The 18,234-nt window shown below is 52.9% G+C and overlaps 1 protein-coding gene across 1 annotated transcript in view; it reads right to left on the minus strand.

The window, feature by feature from the left end:
• Positions 1 to 13,650, minus strand: part of FAM178B (family with sequence similarity 178 member B) — a 91,875-nt gene extending 78,225 nt beyond the window's left edge. Inside the window, exons 1-3 of the mRNA XM_023541120.2 lie at positions 11,330 to 13,650; positions 4,066 to 4,171; positions 1,070 to 1,154 (exon numbers count right to left, since the gene is read on the minus strand). Coding sequence (XP_023396888.2) covers positions 1,070 to 1,154; positions 4,066 to 4,171; positions 11,330 to 11,481 — 343 coding nt within the window. The 5' untranslated portion in view covers positions 11,482 to 13,650. The remainder of the gene's footprint in view (positions 1 to 1,069; positions 1,155 to 4,065; positions 4,172 to 11,329) is intronic.
• Positions 13,651 to 18,234: the final 4,584 nt, after the last annotated feature.

Below are 18,234 nucleotides of genomic sequence, written 5' to 3' on the forward strand. Positions count from 1 at the left end.
GGCTCCAAAGGGCAGCCTGGGCTGCGGGGGCAAAGGTTACAAAAAGGGAGAGGAGGCTGAGGCTGGTGCTGTTCAGAAGACAGCGGTTAGCGGGTTGGGGGGGGGAGGGAGGAGTCTGGAGTGCTCTGATTTGACAGATGGTCCCCCAGCTCAGCCAATTCCTGAAGCAGGAGTGACACAGAAGCAGGATTCAAAGGGAGCGATTTGTGCATCATGGGCCCATAACCTTGGCCTTGAGAGCTGTGTGCTTTCACGCTCCGAGGGAGGGCAGGCTAAGCTGGGGCAGAGGCGCGTCTGGGCACGGCCGATGCCTCTCACTGTCTGCTGTAAGCAACTCTGACTGGTTACACGATAGTTTTGGTGCCAAAGTGTCTACATTCAGGTACCAAATGATGACAGACTAGGAAGGGTGCAACCACAAAGGGGAAATTAATTGCTTCTATGGAACTCTGAACATCATCAAAGAATAAAGATGACTTAAACACACCCCCTAACTGCCAAGACAAAGGTTCAGGCTCGAGGCTGTCACTCCAGTCTGACAAACCTTGGGGCTCTGCTGACCTCTCAGTGCGGAGGGCTGGCAGCTGGCAGTAGGTGGCAGCCTTGCCCCTCCCCCCCACCCCCCTCCCCCCACCCCGTGACTCCCGGCCAAGGAGCTTCCCTGATTTGACAGAGACGTTCCTGGAACCCTCCCATGCAAGCCAGGGCTCTCAGGGAGAACTTGGGAGAAATCCATCCATTTGGACCCAGAGACAGCCTCAGTCTGAACCCAGCTTCCCTGGCCTGCCCCTGGATCCCCAGATTCTGTGAGGTCAGCCTTGACCTGGCCATGGTGATCTGGATCTGAGGCCCAACCAAGGTGCCAAAGAGCCTGCTGGCTCAGCTTGTTACTAACGCTGGAGCCAGAGCCAAAGATGGCCTGATGTGGCCATGTCCCAAGTGATGCAACGTCTCTGCCAGCACATCGTCCCTGTGCTCGCCTCCCAGGGGTACCAGAGTCGCGTACCATCCAAGCTCCCAAGCCTGGGTATGCGGAGTGTCAGTCTCTACCCCACACTCCCATACTGACCGGGTGGATGGAAGAGCCTATCCGTGCTGAGATCCCACAGGAGACCAAAGGCTTCCGAAGAAGTTTCTGGAGGCCATGTCAGCAACTAGGAAGAGAAAAAATGAGTTAGCCCCTTATTCCTATGGAGTAATAGTAGCAAACCTCTTCAGGGGCCACCATGGGTCAGTCAAAGTACATTATCCCATTTAACCCTCACAAATCCACGAGGTAGAAGGGTAACATTATTCCCATTTTACAGACGAGGGAACCAAACTGAGAGATGAAGAAACTTCCCCAAGGTGACACAGCTAATAAAAGCAGTCAAGCCAGAACTCAAGCCTAGGTCACTGTGATTTGACACCATCTTTGTTTCCTCCTACTCCATTCACCTCCCAGGGTGGGAGTCCTGGTCCTTCTGCCCCTCACTCCGTGCGGTCACACCATGCCTTCCGGGGCTAGGCCAGCATCGGGGGAGAGTGAGCTCACAAGTACTGACCATGGTCAGCTGACAATGGCAGGGTCAGCCCCCCTCCGTGATCCTTGCATTGTTGCCAGGGCAGCCTCTTAACTTTCTTAACTTATGGTTGTCTAACACCACCAGCTCAGGGAGGTCCCTGGGGCAGAACGCACCCCCTCACGCAACGTGGGGGCTCACCCCCTGACTCGAGATCACTGGGATCCTTGTTTGGATACCCCTTGAGGCCAGGGTCATACTGGGGATTTAGGATGTGGAAAGAATACAGCATGGCATGAGCAATGGGACAGCACCTCCCCACTACTGCTATCCCGTCGAGGGACACACAGACAAGGCCAGGCCTCAGAGGAGGGCCAAGCACCTTGGCAGCACCACTCCTGTACACAGTGGGCGATGCTATCCCAGGGTGTGCCAGCTGGGCGTATAACCACCTGTACTTCCCGCTGGGGTCAGGAGGAGTGGGAGGTTGCCGACCAGGTAGAGTGGAAGCAGTGGTCCGCACCCCTTTTCAGGTCTGAGGCTCTCATCCCCTCTCTGGGGGCATTACCCTAGGAGGAAAGGAGGTATCTTGCCCAAGGTCACGGCCCCTCCCCAAGTGCAGACTGCATCTGATAACTGGTCATTGCTAGGGTCCAAAGGCCTGGACCTCTTGCCTCACTGTGGAACAACTGTAAAGGATTCAGGTCTGATGAATGAATGAATGAAAGAATGAACAAGTATCACTGCTATTATGGCAAAACATATTCTAAGTTTCAAAAAAACCAAAACCTCAGAAGTGAACTTTTAGGGTTCATTCTTGCTAAGGCCTGTGCACAGTCACTGAGCTTGGTAGCTATCAGGCCCCTCCTCTACCCCTGCCCCAGAGACACTGGGCAGAGTCCGTCCATGAGGCTCCCAAAGCCAAGTACACCCCTTAACTGATCTGGCTTTAGTCGTGGGGGACGGAGGAACATTCGTTTCTTCTTCCTGAAGAGAGTGAACTGAAGCCTCTGTGCTAGCCCAGGCCCTGAGCAGAGCTGTGGGAGGACCACAAGGACAATTACAGGACTAGTCAGCCAACCCTTAGGTGGTACTAAGGGACCCAGTTAACAAAGTAAGAAACTGAGGTACAGTGGTGACTTTAAGGAGCTTGCCCCAGGTCACGCACAGCTAGTAAGTGGCAGAAACAAAGTTCAAACCTGGCCCATCTGACTCAGAGTTCGGTCCTGGACTCCTGGTTCTATGGCAGCATGGACGTGGGAAGGGGCAGCAGGGAAGGCTCACCCACCCCTCACAGAGACCGACCAGCAGAGGAGGCGCCCACGCCATGTCAGGGTCAGACAAGGACTCTCTGTGGGCGAGTCTCGGCTGACCTCTGTGCCTCCCAATGCCCTATTGTGCATTCTGTCACAGACTGTGCAAGGAGCAAAGAGAAGCAGCAGTGCCGGGGACAAAGAATAATGGCTGCACTGTTCCCTGTTACTCACCCAGGACCCTGCCACGCTGAGAGGAGGGGCAAGAGCAAGAACCACGAGAGGGCCCCAAGAGCTGAGGACGCCTTCTTCCCCTGGGGCAGGGTGAGGCAGTAGGAAGGACCCCCAAGGAAGGAGGAGAGCCCCAGAGGGCTCTTCCAGAAGGCGGCCAGCCTGCCAAGGCTGACTCCCTTGAATAATCTGCCTGGGATGGTGGCTCCGATTTACAGCTGTGGTCCAGGCTCCAACTGGCAGGAACAGTACCAGCCAGGACTTGCGACTTGCCCATCCCCAGGCAGGGAGGTTCCTGGATGGGGGTCAAGGCCAGCATCCTCATGCCTTGCGTTCAAATCATAGCAGCTGGTGCCTTGGTGATCCCTGCCAGCTTCTGTCATTCTATGAGCAAAGGTCTCAAACCCCAGGCAGACTACGGGTTCCCTCAAGGCTAAAAGTGCCTGCAGCAACCAGGACGGAATAAACTGGGGCAAATGGTGCAGCTCTTCTAGGCTTTTCCAAATTCATGAGGGTCCCCATTCCGCCATCATTGCAGGGCTGCAGGGGCCCAGAGCACCACTCCCCTGCTCATGGGATGAGGAGTAGGGGGCCAGGAACTGAGACTGTCAGAGAGATGAGCTCTGACATAAAGGAAGCACTGACAAAGTGGCAGGGATGAGATCACTGAGATTAGACTGCAAGTCTACTTGGAGTGCGAGGCCCCTTAGAAAGCTTGGAAGGCCAGCAAACCCCTCATGGCAACACGCCCTGGGGGGAAGCAGAGGCTCCTGGCTCGGTGCCAGTGCTGTGAGACCCCCCCCCACAAGGATCAGTGCTCGGTAAGCATTACTCCTTCCGCTCAAGTCTGGGATAAGCACCCAAGGCAAGAAGAGGTGAAGTGTGCAGCCCTTCCTGCCAGCTGCCAGCGGGGACCTGCAGGGCTATCAGGCTGGAATGCCCCGCCCCCTAGTGCTGCCAGCGGGGACCTGCAGGGCTATCAGGCTGGAATGCTCCGCCCCCTGGTGCTGCCAGCGGGGACCTGCAGGGCTATCAGGCTGGAATGCTTCGCCACCTAGTGGCGGGTCTGCGCTCCTCACCTGGAACAGCCACTGGAGCAGGGGGACCGGGCAGTCGGGCCTGTGCAGGTAGAGGTTGCTCAGGAGGCCCCTGCGGAGGAAGGACAGCTGCTGGGCCGGTGGGGAGCTGTGGGGACAGAGCAGGTGAGGTTAGGGGTGGACTCCAGGCCCTGCCACCTGCCCTGCCCGTGGTCAGCAGCCTCTGCTCACAGAGACCACTCTGCATCCTGGCCCCCTGAAGCTGCAGGAGATTCTCATCGTTCAGCGTCACCAGGACGCCAGGAAGCCCTTCGGGGTTAGGATTGACAAAAACGCTTTTAGGGCCTTGGAGGCCAGGCGCTGCGAGGAGAACCACCGTCCCCAGAATCAGCTGCTTTTCCCTCGTGCCTCCCACGAACGTGCTGCAAGGTGTCCTGAGCACATGACTGGGTAACACGTTTTGTCTCTTCCATTTGGCAGGGGGGAAGTGAGGTTTGTACCAGGATCACAAAAGGACCCCAGGCCAGGTGGGGAGAGCCCAGGAGTCAGCCTCTTCACAGCCGGCTCCGGGCCGCACAGGCAGGCAGGACTGCCACCTGGGCCACAGCCTGCGCCTGGGGTCTGGTTACACAGAGCATTTCTGCTGCAGCCTGTATTTTTCCAAAACAAATGGGACACCCAAGAAGATGGGGAAATAACAGAAAGGGGCCCAGAACGGGGAAATTCCGGGAAGGAAACAGCAAATGAGGATTCCATACGGATTCTTCGGAAGCCATCTGAGCAGCAATTGTCCCAGAACCGACAGGTAGCAGGGCCTGGGCTCCTCACACAGCCGGGGCCACAAGCGGCTTTTCTGTCAGGACATCTCACTGCACCTCTCCTGTCTAACAAAGCCAACCAAACCAACCCGCTGGCGTAGAGTTGACTCCGACTCACAACAACGCTGGAGCTCAGGGTTTCCAGGGCTGAAATCTTTACAGAAGCAGACTACCACATCTTCCTCCCACAGAGCTGCTGGTGGGTTTGAGCCACCAACCTTCTGGTTAGCAGCTGGGCATTTTAACCTCCGTGCCAGGAGCCCTGGTTTCCTTCTAATAGGGGCTCTCAAAGTCAGACTGCTAAAAATTTGGGAACGGATAGTGGGGCTGGTCACCCAACCAGGCAGATGTAATTAATGTCACTGAATCGTACACGTAAAAATGCATGAACTGGTAAATGTTACGTATTTTGCCACAATTAAAAAAAAAAAATCAAACTGCTGACATGGAAAGGCGCCACACTTTGATCGCCAGCCGTGGAGGACAGCCTGACTTGCAGAGTGAGGAGCTAGACTATTCCATGTGGTTTCAGGACCTCTGGTGAAAGATGCTTCGAAAGTCATTTTAGAGGGGTTTGCTGGACTTTCTCACCAACCCCCCCACCCCTGCCGGCACTCCTGGCCATCCCTGGAGCCACTGGGTTTGGGGTAGGGTTCTTCTCCTGTCTGTTTCGTGAGTACTCTTTTGCCCTCACTCTAGATCTGTCCTAAAGACAGTACGGATTCCAGGAAAGGAACAAGTAGTTTCACGTCCGTTCTTCTTTTTAATGTCCAATCCATGCAAAGAACAATTCAGATTGCAGTCATGACCCCAGATAGAAATCTCCTCTGCCAGCCCCATCATCTTCCCCTCCCTTCTTCTTTCCTTTTTTAAAGGACATCATGTTTTATTCCACCAGGGACAGAATGCTCCCAAAGAGAGATTTTCCCCCAAGCCAAGCTGCTGTCTCTCTGAGGATGTCCAGGCAGTTTACAAACTGTACTTTTTTCCCCCTAAATATTTTAAGTTCAGAGAAGAAAGCAGCTTTGTTCCTGCTGCGGTGGCGTTCACTCCTCTAACACAGCCCTCTGTTTGTACATGCAAACACACGTGCGCTCCAGGGCTGCTGGCACACCCTCCTCCACCCCACGTGCCTGGACGCACGGATGTCCGCGGGGACACGTGCTCACAGGCTGACCCTGAGGGCGTGTACCAAGAAGCATGGCTAAAGCAAGCACACAGCACCCAGGAAGCAGACAATCCCCAAGGAGACAAAGTGTGGGGGACCTCTCAAACGGGCAGTGACCCTGCCAGCGGTCCTGTGGCCAGGAGGCTGGTGCTCCAGGGGTTCTACGGAGAGACGTGCTCTGGCATTCTGGTCGGAGGGCATGCAGCCAGCTTCTCGGTGGGGGAACTGATTGTACAAGCCCCTGTTGGCTCAGATCAACACACTGCCAACTGCTGCGCTCGGGGGAGAAACACCCCTCCCTGCCAGTGCCTCCCTTCTGCTATGCTGGCCTGAGAGCAGTTTCTGCCAGAGAAGGGATCTGTCTCTGAGTTCACTGTTGTGGAGTGAGATTTCGGCTGCAACACCAGGAGCAAGAGATAGGAGAAAGGGCACATCCCTGCTCTGCCTTGAAGTCACTGGCTTTCAAGGAATTCTTTGTCTAGGGCTAGAAGAGATGCGAGCAGTCTCTTCTGCAGGCTCTGTCACAAGCCAGGAGCGTCTGCTCAGCACCAGAATCGTGCTGCCTCACCTCAGCTGAACCGCGAGCGCTTTCACACGGTCCAGGGGAAGAGACAAGGCCAGCCGCATAAGGTAACCTTGGGCTTGGCCAAGAGGACGGGCCACACGTGCAGAAGCCGCTCAGTCTCTGGGGCAGGGAGGAGCGTACCCCCAGCAGCACCTAGGAGGAGGGGCCTGGTGGAAAAGTGGGCCTGGGGGCTCTGGGGAGAGGGGCTGGTGAAAACTCAAACACTTAGATTGTAGAATTAACCACTGTTTTTGTTGTCAGGTGCCATCAAGTTGGTTCCAGCTCACAGTGACTCTACGTACAAAAGAACGAAACACTGCCCAGTCCTGTGCCATTTTCACAATCGTTGCTGTGTTTGAGCCCATTGTTGCAGCCACTGTGTCAATCCATCTCGCTGAGGGTCTTCCTCTTTTTCACTGACCCTCTACTTTACCAAGCATGATGTCCTCCAGGGACTCATCCCTCCTGATAATATTAGATTTACAAAAACCGACATCAGGGCCATAAATCAACAACACTGACAAGATATCAGGGTGTGGGCCTTTTCCTGCAGTAAAGCCAGCATGCTAAGGGTCCCTACATATCCTGGGAATGTGGCGGGGGGGGGCGGGGGGGCCTGGAGTGAGACGGGAGGAGCAGAGACTTCATCAGCAGTGGGTGCCAGGCGGGCCCAGCTGTCAGCTGTCAGCCCTGATCATCCCAGCACAGGGAAGGTCTCTTTGGGAGCCTGGGTCCTTTGCTTGGGAAGGTGACTAGAGCAGCCACAATCAGACGCTGCTAATCCCCAACCGTTATCACAATGACACAGGGCAGATGTCTGCTTCTACCCCTCCTACCCACAGGAGGAGAAGGAAGGGAGGGGAGGAAATGAGCCCAAAAGGGAAAACATACAAAACGAGTAGAAAACCAAAGAAGGAACCAGCTTGGTTCAGCGTGTCGGGCTTCTGGAGCAGAGCCCCAGCCTCGTCCTTGCAATGGCTGTTCCTGGCAACGTTCAAATAAAGATTCTTCTAGCCTCTACCTCCTCATCTGTCTCACGGGCAGCTGTCCCAGCAGGCAGTCTCTAAATGCCTTGGGAATCCCAAACACTGGCAGAGGCATCGGCACCCACGTAGTTACTTATACAGGATCAATTTCTGCACATTTGCCGAGTTATTCAAACGAAGGTTTCAAGAGAATGTCGGAGCAGAACAGAAACAAAGAAAGGTCAAAGCTTTCCCTGCTGCTCACCATCTTCGTTTCCTCTCTTTCCTTTGTTTAAAGACATACAAGAATCACCCCCACCGGAACCCAGGGATCCTCAGGACCTGCTCCCTGGCTAACACCTTCATCACGCCCAGCAAAACCCCGCTCAGCTGCTTCCATTGGCTCACTGCTTTCAGGCCGGTTGCGGCCAGGTGGGCAGCTCAGCCCCATCCACGCTCCCTAGAGGCTGGATTTATTCCACCCCTGTTTCAAAGAGCTAAAGGGTGGCTGCTCAGTGGTTAAGAGCTACCGCTGCTAACTAAAAGGTCAGCCATTCAAATCTGCCAGCTGCTTCTTGGAAACCCTATGGGGCAGTTCTACTCTGTCCTACAGGGTCGCTATGAGTCATTTCTTGCTGACGCGGCTCTGACACACCCACCACCTGCTTTCTCCTGCCGGCTCAGTCTCCACGGGGGCGCACCTGTGCTGTGTGTGGGACTCGGGTTCCTCGGGGCACACCCAGCCCTGCACCCCAATAGTGGCAGATGCACCTGCCCGGGGCCAGGAATACAGGGTGGACAAATGTGCATTCTGACACTCCCACACAGGGGCATTTCTGCAGCCCAGCGTCTGCTGGCAGTGAGCACAGCAGGGGGCCTGGGGGCCATGAATAATTCAGCAGGCAATCTCTCCGCTTCCTGTGGAAGGAGCGGTGTGTGGGCGTTGCTCCCAAAGCTGTTCTACTCGGGAAGGTTTGGTTTCCTTCTGAGGTGCAGTCCAGGCAGGAGGAAGTCGCTGGTACCAACAGCGGTCACGAAGGCATGTGACTTGGGGCCCAGGGAACTGCTATGAGGTTACACGTGCAGTCCATGATGAATGAGAGGGGGTCCTGACCATCACCGTCACTCTCACCTCTGTGGCCCTGGGCAGAAGCATCCTCGCACAGAAAACCACCGAGGGCCATTCCAGCAAGATGCCGCCTGGAGCTCCCTCGGAACCGGGTCAGCCTCTCCTGGCTGCTCTGTGGTCTGAGACAAATGCAGCTTGCTTAATCTGTGCCAAGAATTTCCTCTTCACAAAAGGGTGAAGAGAAGTCAATCTACTTCAAGAGGTGGTTAAAAACAAACAGCGCTCACTCCTTTATTCCCTAATGATAAACACGGTATGTGTTCACTGTAGAAAATCTGGAAAATAAACTTGCCTGTGCTCTCACAAAGTGTTAACTTTTTGTATGGCAGGAAACTGAATCGACTGATTTTTTTAAAAGATCAAATAACCTTTTATTCTTAATTTTCACGTTTCAGGCTGGACGCACCAGGATAATTATTCAGCAGCCAGTACTGCCCACTCTTGTGTCTGGACTTGTCCTTGGCATCAACAGGAAATAAAATTCTAACCTTCACAAAGTCAAAGTGGCCCTTCCCCACTGCCTGGCAGGAGTCCCCGACTGTGAGTAGCACGGAGGGCACTCTTCCAGAAAGCTGCAGGAGTCCCCAAAGCAACGGAGCTTAGGCAGGTGCACCACTACCTCCCACCATAGTCGTTATCGTATTTGCTGGAGGAGGGTCTGAACTTCTCACTCCACGGAAGCCGGGCAGCCACCTGGCCCCTTCTGGCTGGGCCACTCTGATCCCAGGTCACTGCTCCACAGGCCACCTCATCTGTCAAGCAGTGCCTGCTCCTCCATCAAGTCGGTAAAGGAAAATGTGCTGTTAGCACAAACCAAGAGGCCAGACCAGCGCAGAAAACGCCTTCCTTTCTCCTCTCTCTTCTCGCCTTCTTTCCAGCTCTTTCTTTGTCCCTCCCCTTCCCATTTCCACTATCTCCTTTCTTTTCCCTTCATTTATCCTCCCCACCCTTTCTATTACCTTTTGATTAGATACCTTCTCAATTTGGCAATAGTGTTGTTAGATGCTGTCAAGTTGGTCCCGACTCATAGCGACCCTATGTACGACAGACTGAAACACTGCCTGGTCCTGCGCCATCCTCATAACTGCTACTATGTCTGAGCCCACTGTTGCAGCCCCTGTGTCAATCTGTCTCGTTGAGGGTCTTTCTCTTTTTTGCTGATCCCGTACTTTACCAAGCGTGACGTCCTTCTCCAGGGACTGATCCCTCCTGATAACATGTTCGAAGTACATAAGATGAAGTCTCGCCATCCTCACTTCTAAGGAGCATCCTGGCTGTACTTCTTGCAAGACAGATTTGTTCATTCTTCTGGCAGTTTGTGGTATATTCAATATTCTTCACCAATACCATAATTCCAATGCATCGATTTGGCAACATAAGCCCTTACAACGTTCATATACTCAGACCCAATAATTTCACGTCAAGGAATATCATCTGGACCTCCAGACAAATATTTATGCATGGAACATTCTCCACCATGTTGTTTACAGCAGGGAAAGGTTGGAAATAAGCTGTATGTCAAAAAAGAATGAAGACAAGTGACAAGCGCTGAAGCACCAGAGCAGTGCGACGTTACTCTGTCAGTGACGTTATTACCGTTTGACTGCAATCTGTGGGCCTTATTTAGTTTTTTTTTTTTTTTCACATCACTGATAGAAAACACAGAAAGACACATGAGGAAATGTGAGCATCGGCTGCATCACTGACACTAAGGAATTGCTATTATACCATCAGCACCGATGTATCTGAAAACGGAGTCTTATCTTTCAGAGCGGCAAACTGAAATAATCACAGATTAAATCATCGAGCACGAGATTTGTTTAAAATTAATCCCGGGGGTGCGTGGGCAGGCAGTTGGGGTCGGTGGGCAGGGCTACAGATGAGAAAAGACTGGCTGGGCCCTGGGTTGATCGTGGTTGAGGCTGGGTGATCGTCCATCAAAGTACATTACGCCGTCCCCTCTGCGTCTCTTTGTGTCTGAGGGTTTCCACAGTAAGTTGTAAAGGAAACACATTAAAGTGCCTAGGGTTCTCTTTATGTTACAGAACACGGTGGATTCAGAACGCATAAAAGGAGCTCTGGAGACACAACGGTAAAACGCTCAGCTGCCACCAGCTGCTCCACGGGACAGAAGACCTGGCTACCTGCTTCTGTGAAGATTACGGCCCGAAGACCCTATGGGGCAGTTCTACTCTGCCACACGGGGTTGCTATAAGTCAGAATCAGCTCAGTGGCACCCAACAACAACAAGAGAATTAATGAAGTAGACGTAAGCATGCCCTGAGTCGCTGGATGAGAGCACAACACTCCTGCACTCAAGCCCTGATGAGGCAGGAACAGACGGCAGAGGCTGCCTCCCTCTGTGCTCACCACGGGGGAGGGCAGCCCCTTCGCCATCCTCTCAGCCTGTGATCCTGGCAGAGCACTGACTTAAGCTCCCTGTGGGCAGCCATCTCATAAATAAATGATTTAATATTTGATATAACGTAGGATATTTAGTACGTGCACCTAAACTGGTAAACTAAATGCTATAAGTAGACACGTATGACTTTTTTATCTACAGCCCTAAAAGTAGACAAATGTACTCCAACTGGCCAGTAACACGGTTTTGGGTTTCCTTGTGTGGGGTCGCCCTATCCCTGGGCCCATGAGCACACGTACCTGAGGAACAGCCCTTCGAGGTAGCTGCAAGGTTTTAGTTGTGAACAGTCCAGGACGTGCGGCTGAGGGTGACACGTGGGCAGAAACACGGCCTCCCCCGGGTGGACCTGTGGGATGACCTGCTGCGACACAGAGAACTTCTCCACCAGCATCCTGGCAAAGCAGAGTCAGGAGATGCCACATCAGCAGGGCTCCTGGCTTTGCAGCTTGGAAGGGGGCCCAGGAGAGGTCAGGTGGCTGCCCCTTCAGAGAGCAGTGGGCACCACATCCCCAACCCCAGAGCCAAAGGGCTTCAGAAGAGACAGGTATTGCCTGCTTGCCTGCCCTTGACAGTCCCGGTGTAGGGACGCCCAGGGTGGACAGCGCCACCTGCTGTTGGAGGAAGAGCCCATCAGACTAAGACTAAGAGGGTGCCCTCCACTGTGCCCTCATCCCTTGTCAGCACACCCCAACCCCTCCAACCAGGGCATTAGGCCAGGAGCCCAGTCCCAGACCCACTGGTTCAGTTCAAACTTCTACTGAGTGCCTACTATGTGCCAGGTGTGGGCTGCCCTTTGAAAGCTGAAATCCCTGGGATTCTGTCTGCTAAGTGAATCCACAAAGCTGCCTATAGGGTGGGGCAGGGGCACAGGAGAGAAGTGCTCAGTGCAGCCAGTCGGGGGAAGGAGGCAGCAAAGGCAGAAGCACAGACCCACAGAAGGGCAGGGTGTGTCAGGCAAGCTTAGTGAGGGCAGGGGCCAGGCTGTGGGACAGAGGGTGACAGCTCACGGGGCATCTCAAACGCCTGACCAGGGAGCCGGATGCTTCCTCTTGGCGAGCAGCCTCAGGCTTTAGTGATAATGAAGACCACCCAGGAGCTCACTAAAATGCAGATTCCCCGGCCCTGCCCTGATCAGAGAGCTGACTTAGCAGGTCTGAGTTGGGCCCACTGGCAGGAAGGAACAGGGTGAAGAAGGTACTGAGGAGCATAAAAATTTTTAGGACTCGATGGCCAATTTAGGAGGAGACAGGAAATGGGGGCAGTGAAGATGAGTCCAAAGTACGAGGTAACTCCCATCAGGACGAGAGCCTGACATGGGCACTGGCCACGGCAGAACGCTGGCCAGAAACAGCATGTCGCAGAAGAGTACGTGTGTGTGCGCACATTTGTGTGTTACATACTCACACACAGACATATGTGCCCACTCACAACACCCACACACGTATGTGTCTGGAAAGGTACTCCCAACTATGATATGGGGTTACCCCTGGGGAACAGGATTTGGGGGAGGGAGGTGTGAAAGCAGACATTTCCTGTTTACTTCGTACAAGTGTGTTCTGCTTGATTCTGTTCAGCAGGACGTGCATTTAACAACAACAACAGCAACAAAGTCAAACAGGCTAAGCCACTGGCTGGCCTCCTCTCAGCAGAAGAGGGCCCATTTCTGCTTCCCAGCTGGGCCCACTGTCTCTCAGTGAAGACAAAGGAGGAGCAGCCTTCGAGGCTCCCATTGGGATCCGGCACCTCGAGTTCTGGGGGTGAAGCTGTGAAGCCAGCGACCCACTGGCCAGTCGGCCGGAACCTGTCTTGATCTCTGGCCAAGTGATCAAGGTAAGGCATGACTGACTTCACAGGGTGGCCAGGAGGAGTAAATGGCACAACTGGGCAGGAGGGAGAGGAAGAGGAGGACTCAATGCTTAGGGGACTCTGGGCTCCTATGGGTGACTGGAAAACTTGGGAACGGGTAAGGGTGATGGATGAACAAGACCACAAACATGACTCATACCACTGAACCATACATCTGAAGACCACAAACATGACTATCGCCACTGAAGCATACATGTGAAGACCACAAACATGACTAGTGCCACTGAACCACACGTGTAAAGACCACAAACATGACTAGCACCACTGAACCACACATGTGAAGACCACAAACATGACTCATGCCACTGAACCATACATGTGAAGGCCACAAACATGACTAATGCCACTGAACCACACATGTAAAGACCACAAACATGACTAATGCCACTGAACCATACATGTGAAGACCACAAACCTGACTAACACCACTGAACCGTACATGTGAAGACCACAAACATGACTAATGCCACTGAACTGCACATGTAAAGACTACAAACGTGACTAATGCCGCTGAACCATACATGTAAAGACCACAAAAATGACTAACGGCACTGAACTGCACATGTAAAGACCACAAACATGACTAACACCACTGAACCACACATGTGAAGACCACAAACATGACCAATGCCACTGAACCATACATGTGAAGACTGCTGAAATGGCAAATGTTCTGTTACGTATATATTTACCACACACACAAAAAATGACAGAAAGCTGGGAGGTTCTGGTCCTGCAGTCTTTAGGAAGCAGCCTCAGCAAATGGCCACGTAAATGGTAAAATAATTATTGGTTTCATTAATTTCTTTGCCATTTGAGTTCTCTGAGCATCTATTGCTTCTCATGTTGCTTTTATAATTAGGAAAAAAATGCACAAATTATTAAAAGTCTGTAAGAACTAGGCTCGTCTGTAAGGGGGCCTCAGCCCTGTTCCTCAGGCTATCCTTCAAAGGGACTCTGTGATGTTAAGTGGAATGTATGAGCTTTATTAGGAGTCCGGAGATGACTCTTACACATCTAACTGAAGAGTTCCTGTGCGGCCTGAGCTGAGGATAAGGGACGATATTGTGGTTTAAGTACCTCCTCACCGCCAGCACACACAGAAGGTCTTTCAACTTTAAGAAACAGAGAACTTAGGATGTTGTCCATTTACGGCACAAGCAAATTCCTACAGCATGACAGATACCCTGCTTAAAATGATCGGTGGTCCTTTCTAAGACGGGCAGCTGTGGCAAACACATGACTCCCTGTCACATGTGGCTTGTCTGACCAATGGTGACCAGCTGACCCCCCAGCCTCACCCCTTCCCGGACCCACACCCCTCCCCTGGCCTCCTGCTCCATCCCTGGCATCACTCGGGGTAGAAGAGGCTGGAGGCTTTGTACAGCAGTCTGGCGTCACTTGGGGTGGAAGAGGCTGTAGGCTTTGTACATCAGTGAGCGCTTTTTTTTTTTCTTTAAAGCAGAAAGCTGAACAGTCCCATCAAAATGATCCCACATCAAAACAACCACCTCAAAGTGGCTAAGGAAAAAAGTCTCTGCTGTCAAAAAGGCTTTCTCAAGCTACCACTTCAAAACGTCACATGCCCAGAAGACTACCAGTGATTTCAAAGCAAGAAACGCCTTCTATCTTAACCTGGTTGCACAGATAACTCACTTTCTGTAGAGAATTTCAAAACACCCAAGCCTTGCCTTCCTGAATGTACTCAGCAGAAGAGTATAGAACTAGAATGATTATTCTTGTTACGGAGATTCTAAAGGGTTTTTAAGAGATTTAATTTCAAGGCTATCCAGTGAGTAGAGAACCTGGAAACCAAATCCCTGAGTCCCGACTTAGAAAACTGGCCTCATCACATATAATGCCACTTTTGTCTAGTGAGAGGCCTTTAGCACTTAAGCCCACTGATTAAATTCAGTCTTTACGCAACCATCCAGGCTCTTCCTGAGGCATCAGATAGAAAACCAGCACTGTCTTTCCAGAATTCAATGTGGGATATCCACAGCACCCTTTCTCTGGATCTCCCCATTAGAAATTCCCAGGCTAGCCCAACCTGGGCGATGTCCAAGTAGGTTCTTTTTGCCTATCTCAGATGGCTATTCAGCCCCGGGAATCTGAATGCATTCACACACAGACCTTCACAGTCAAAACTGGTACCAGTTGGGAGGGTGGGGGACCCCTAACCTGGGCCAGGGGTTAGCAAACTCCAGTCCGTGGGCCAAATCCTGCCCACCACCTGCTTTTATCAAGAAAGCTTTACTGGAACACAGCCACGCTTATTTCTTTTTCTATCATCCATGGCTGCTTTCACATGGCAACAGCAGAGTTAAGTCACTGAGACCGAGACTGTATGGCTCTCAAAGCCTAAAATATTTGCTACCTATTTGCAAAGTTCACAGAAAGTTTGCTGAGCCCTGTTCTAGTCGAGATGGTTATCAGGAAAACCTGAGAAAAAGGCAAATGTTCAGCCATACACGGCACTCAGTAAACGCTGGCTGGGTGGGCGGGCGGCTGGGTGGGCAGGGGGGTGGCTGGGTGGGCAGGGGGGTGGCTGGGTGGCAGGGGGGTGGCTGGGTGGCTGGATGGGCAGGGGGGTGGGCGGGTGGCTGGGTGGGTGGGTTGGGGGATGGATGGGGCGGGTGGGCGTGTGGGTGGATGGGGGTGGGCGGACGGGCGGATGGATGGCTAGGCAGGCAGGTGGGTGACAGAGTACCTTGATAATGGATTTAACTACGGTTCCCCAGCATCCCTGAGACTCTGGTACAGATGAACCCAGCCCTCTCTCCAGTCAGCGGCCCAATTAAACCAGGGCCAGCAGAGCTCTTACCTAGAACACAGCACTGACAGGAATCACCTTCACTTCCCCAGACAAGGAAGATCAAAGATGCCACATGGGCTGTATTCTCCCCTTTAATGGCAGTTTTCATTCAGACTGTGGTCTTGTGAAGTCATTTTTCCTAGACCTGGCTCTATAAACTTGGGCAGACAATTGGGGCAGAGCAGGCCGTGGTTTACCATCTGTATGTCCTCCGAGGCTCAGACCAGATCCTGACACACAGTGATCAAATACTCCCTGAATCAATAAATGAACATGGGTTTAAGAAAAGGAGGCGGCTTTAGAATCAGAAGTGGTACCAAGGTGCTGGCTGACATTCTGTCCAAAACCAAGAGTGGGTGGACACTTCAGCCCTTCACTTTTAGATGCGTGTGCTGGGGCTCTGCCCCTGAGTTGGGGGCCCTTGTCCCCTCACCTGTGTCTGTTCCCCCCACCTGTGCTCGGGCGTGAGAGTCACATCAGCTTCATCAAGATCCAAAGAGTTGAGGTCAAGACAGTCCTGTAGAAGCAGCTTCTCCTGTTCCTGTTCCCTGTGGGGCAAACGAGAGCCAAAGCCAGGAGTTAGGGCTGCCCCTGCTTGCCCACCCCCATCAATAGGCTGCAGCGGCCCCGATGGACAGGACAAGGTCTGGGAACAGGTGGGCCAGAGGGCCCTGGCCTCCCTTCACAGAGGCTCTGAAACTCAGGTTTTTGGAGGAGGGGGTGGTGGTACTGTATTGTTTTCAAATGAGCAGAGATGACCAGACAGACCTGAAAGAAAACTATTTTCATCACACAACTTCAGACGTGCTTTTAAAAAATGTGTATACCTGGTTTTTGGCATTCTCTCATTTTCTAATACACCAAGGCCTGTGCCTGGTCCTCCTGCTCCTCCCAGGCCTTGTCATGCTGACCAGAAAAGGCCCCACTGCCTTTGACTCCTTGGAGTCCCTGGCACACTTCCTGAGTCTGTGGCCACAAGCAGCCCTACAGCTCTTGGTCATCCCCTTACTCTCCCTACCCTTTGCCCCCATCACCAGCGGAAGCCTAAAAGCCACCACCGTCAAGTTGATTCTGGCTCATAGTGACCCTAGAGGACAGAGTAGAACTGTCCCATAGGGTTTCGATGGCTATAAATCCTTACAGAAGCAGACTGCCACATTTTTCTCCCATGGAGCCACTTGGCAGGTTCAAACTGCCGACCTTTCAGTTAGCAGCCAAACACTTAACCTCTACACCATCAGGGCTCTTTAGCAGATGCCTCCATTCTCCCCCATTAGCTCCCCAAGTGCCTCACTTCCCTTTTTGTCAGGCCCACACCACAGCCTGGGGCTCCAACCATGATCTTGCCACAGCTTGGACTCTTCTGCCACCACCAGTCTGCAAATCCCCAGCCAGCATGGACCCATCCTACAGCCTCATCTGTCCTTGTCCCCTCAGGCTGCTGAGGTTCCCTCAGGCTGGCCAGCCCTTGTCTGTACCCGTCCATGGGCTGACCCAGTCTGCACCCACAGGTCCTCAGCTCTCAAATATTTCATCTCTAGTCCAGGCCTCTGCCTTGAGTTCAGATCCTTCTAGCCAGCCGCTGACTGGATGAAGTCCGCTTGCACGTGACCCACCCCTCAGATGACGCATGTCCAATTCTGAGTTTCTCTTCCCCACAGAGGCTTCTCCATCCTGGCCACGTGGGCGGCGCTCTCAGGACCCAGCTCAGCCTGGGCTCCACCTCTTCCCTTCTGCCCAGCTCCAAGACCCTTGGAACCGTTCGCCTCTCTTCCTTCCCTCTTGTTCTCACCCCGTCTCCCTACGCAGTCAGACTCATCTTTTCTCAATGCATCTGAAAGCACGTCACTACCTGTTGAAAATTCTCCCCCAAGCTGGCATGAACTGGGCAGAAAGGAGCCAAAGTGGTGCGAGGACCGGAACCAGGGCTTAGAACATGGTTGGGGGCTGGACGTGCTCTGCCTTTGAGAAGCCACCCATTGGTACAGGACGCTCCTGGAAAGTCTCTGGGTCTGGGGTGGGCAGGCTACTTTACTCTGACAGCAGTTTGCTATGAGTCTTAGAGGACGCCCCCAGAAATTACCACAAATCCCATGGAACTGACCACCCCGTGAAGGACCCTTTCCCATACACACCTCTTCTCCTGCAGTAAGTAATCTAAGCTGTTGACATAGCTTCCTGAGCCCCCAGAGGTGACCTGGAGAAACGGGACATGGAAGGGAGAAGAAAGACAAAGACAGAAAGGCAAAAAAGGAATAAAATTTATTCTCAACTAAGCCCTCAGTTTATCTTATTTTTCTGAATAGCCAATACATTTACGTGATTATAAAACCAAAAATAAGAAAGGCATGCAGTAACAGGTCTCCCCCCCGCCTCCATCCCCAGCCACTCGGCTCCCTTCCGCGGACAGTGACGGGTATTCACGCTCGGCATGCGTGCGGAGATACGGCTCCCACAGACTAG

The sequence above is a fragment of the Loxodonta africana genome, chromosome 15 (genome assembly GCF_030014295.1).
Source record: "Loxodonta africana isolate mLoxAfr1 chromosome 15, mLoxAfr1.hap2, whole genome shotgun sequence".
NCBI classification, from domain to species: domain Eukaryota; kingdom Metazoa; phylum Chordata; class Mammalia; order Proboscidea; family Elephantidae; genus Loxodonta; species Loxodonta africana.